This window comes from Apteryx rowi, unplaced genomic scaffold, assembly GCF_003343035.1.
Source record: "Apteryx rowi isolate R43461 unplaced genomic scaffold, aptRow1 scaffold_513, whole genome shotgun sequence".
Classification (NCBI taxonomy): domain Eukaryota; kingdom Metazoa; phylum Chordata; class Aves; order Apterygiformes; family Apterygidae; genus Apteryx; species Apteryx rowi.
In genome coordinates, this window is record NW_020450776.1 from 194,851 (window position 1) to 196,981 (window position 2,131).

A 2,131-nucleotide genomic window follows, 5' to 3' on the forward strand; every position below is an offset into this window, starting at 1 on the left:
ACAGCAAGGCATAGCACAGCACAGCACAGCCTGGCATGGCACAGCATGGTCTGGCACAGCCCAGCAAGGCATAGCACGGCACAGCACAGCACAGCACAGCCCAGCATGGTCCGGCACGGGCCAGCATGGCATAACATGGCGCAGCCCGGCATGGCCCTGCACAGCCCGGCAAGGCATAGCACAGCACAGCCCGGCATGGCATAGCATGGTCTGGCACAGTCTGGCACAGCACAGCATGGTCCAGCACAGCCCGGCATGGCATAGCATGGCAAAGTACAGCCCGGCACAGCACAGCATGGTCTGGCACAGTCTGGCATGGCATAGCATGGCAAAGTACAGCCCGGCACAGGACAGCCTGGCACAGCACAGCCCAGCATGGCCAAGCACACCCAGCATGGCATAGGAAGGCACAGCCAGCGCAGCTCAGCACAGCCCAGCATGGCACAGCCCAGCATGACATAGCACAGCACAGCCCAGCATGGCTCAGCACACCTAGCATGGCATGGCACAGGCCAACATGACATACCACAGCACAGCCCGGCACGGCATGGCACAGCCAGCATGGCATAACACAGCACAGCCCAGTGTGGCTCGGCACGGCACAGCCAGCACGGCTTGGCACGGCCTGACATGGCCCAGCATAGCACAGACCAGTGTGGCCTGCCAGAGTGCAGTGCAGCACGGGCACAGCAGACCAAGCCCAGCCCAGCACGGCCCAGTGCAGCACGGCCTGGCATGGTGCAGTGCAGCATGGCCCAGCGCAGCCCAGCGTGGCGCAGCACACCCAGCATGGCATGGCACGGTATAGCCTGGCACAGCACAGCCTGATGCAGCATGGCATGGCATGGCACGGCCCGGCCTGGCCCGGCACGGGCAGCCTGCGGGGTGGCTGCACCCCGCCTGCTCCCCAGCCCCCAGCCCCAAGCTGCGGCCCAGCCCTGTGCCCTCCCCGCCAGGGCCGGGAGCTGCCCCTGGGCCAGACCCCTACCACGTTGGTGTCCTTCTCCACCGCCTGCTCGGGGCCATCGTCAGCCTCACTCCCAGGGCTCCGGGGGCCACTGCAGTCCAGYCGCACCAGGGCCCGGCACCGGTAGTGGCAGGTGAAGCTGCAGTCTGGGGACGGGGACAGGAGGGGGGGGTGTCAGTGGGGGGGACCCCCCTGGCCGGCAAGACTCTCTGGGTCTGGTGGCAGATTGGTTTTGGGTGCCAGGACACCGCTAGCAACCCCAGAGCCCAGCAGTGCTGCCACTGCCCGGTGGCCCCAGGCTGCCCTGCTCCCCCCCGAGGGTGCCCCTGCCTGGGGGGCCAGCGCCGCCTGGCCACGGGCACTTGCAGGATGCCTGCGCCGGTGGCTCTGCCCAACGCCCCRGCTCGCGGGAGGGCTCAGGGCCCGGCACGCAGGGGAAGGTGCCGAGGCCGCTGGTGCCTCGTGAGTGCTGACATGCACCTCGCGGCACGCTCGCCCTGGCGCTGGCAGCGGCACAGATGTGGAATGATGCCCGAGCCCCGCTGCTCACCCCTCTCTGCCTCTCCTCCTTGCTGGGGGCTTTCCTGGCCCCCTCTCGGTAAATCAGCCAGAAGCAAAACGCCCAGAAACGCGGTGGCGGTGGCAGCAGGCACGGGGTGGCAGAGCTAACCCGCCGCGGCCGGGGCTGCCTGCAGGTTTCGGAGGACGTGCCTTCGCGGAGAAGCCGCTCGCCTTGCAGTGGCGGAGGGGCCCCGGGGGCACGGGCACCCTCTCGCCCCCGTGCCGCAGGGCTGGCTCAGGGGTGCAGCCTGCAGCCCAGGCAACGGCTGGGGGCACGGGGTGACCAGGGCCAACGGGGATGGCGGGAGGGGTCCCCCGGCGCTGGGGGGTGCTGGGACCCCGCACCCCGGGGCAGGCGGTCGGGACGCCACGCGCTGCAGGAAGCCCCCGCGGAGCCGGTGCTGTGGGACACCCCGGGCTCCCTGAGCCCCGCTGCGCTCCCGGCTCCCCGGCACGTGCCCGGCCCCGGGGCTGCCTCCCTACCCGCCACCTCCGCCGGGCAGGAGCGGCGCAGCCTGGGCCCCCCACGGGGCCCGGCCCCACGATGGTCCCGCGAGGCGGGTGCGGGTGCCGCGGGCACCTGTGCTGCTCGCACCCCCAGGG

The 2,131-nt window shown here is 70.7% G+C and overlaps 1 protein-coding gene across 1 annotated transcript in view; it reads right to left on the reverse strand.

Moving 5' to 3' along the window:
- RASSF1 (Ras association domain family member 1) overlaps nucleotides 1–2,131 on the reverse strand; it is a 10,050-nt gene that overhangs the window by 5,043 nt on the left and 2,876 nt on the right. Inside the window, exons 2-3 of the mRNA XM_026080259.1 lie at nucleotides 1,518–1,632; nucleotides 989–1,113 (exon numbers count right to left, since the gene is read on the reverse strand). Coding sequence (XP_025936044.1) covers nucleotides 989–1,113; nucleotides 1,518–1,632 — 240 coding nt within the window. The remainder of the gene's footprint in view (nucleotides 1–988; nucleotides 1,114–1,517; nucleotides 1,633–2,131) is intronic.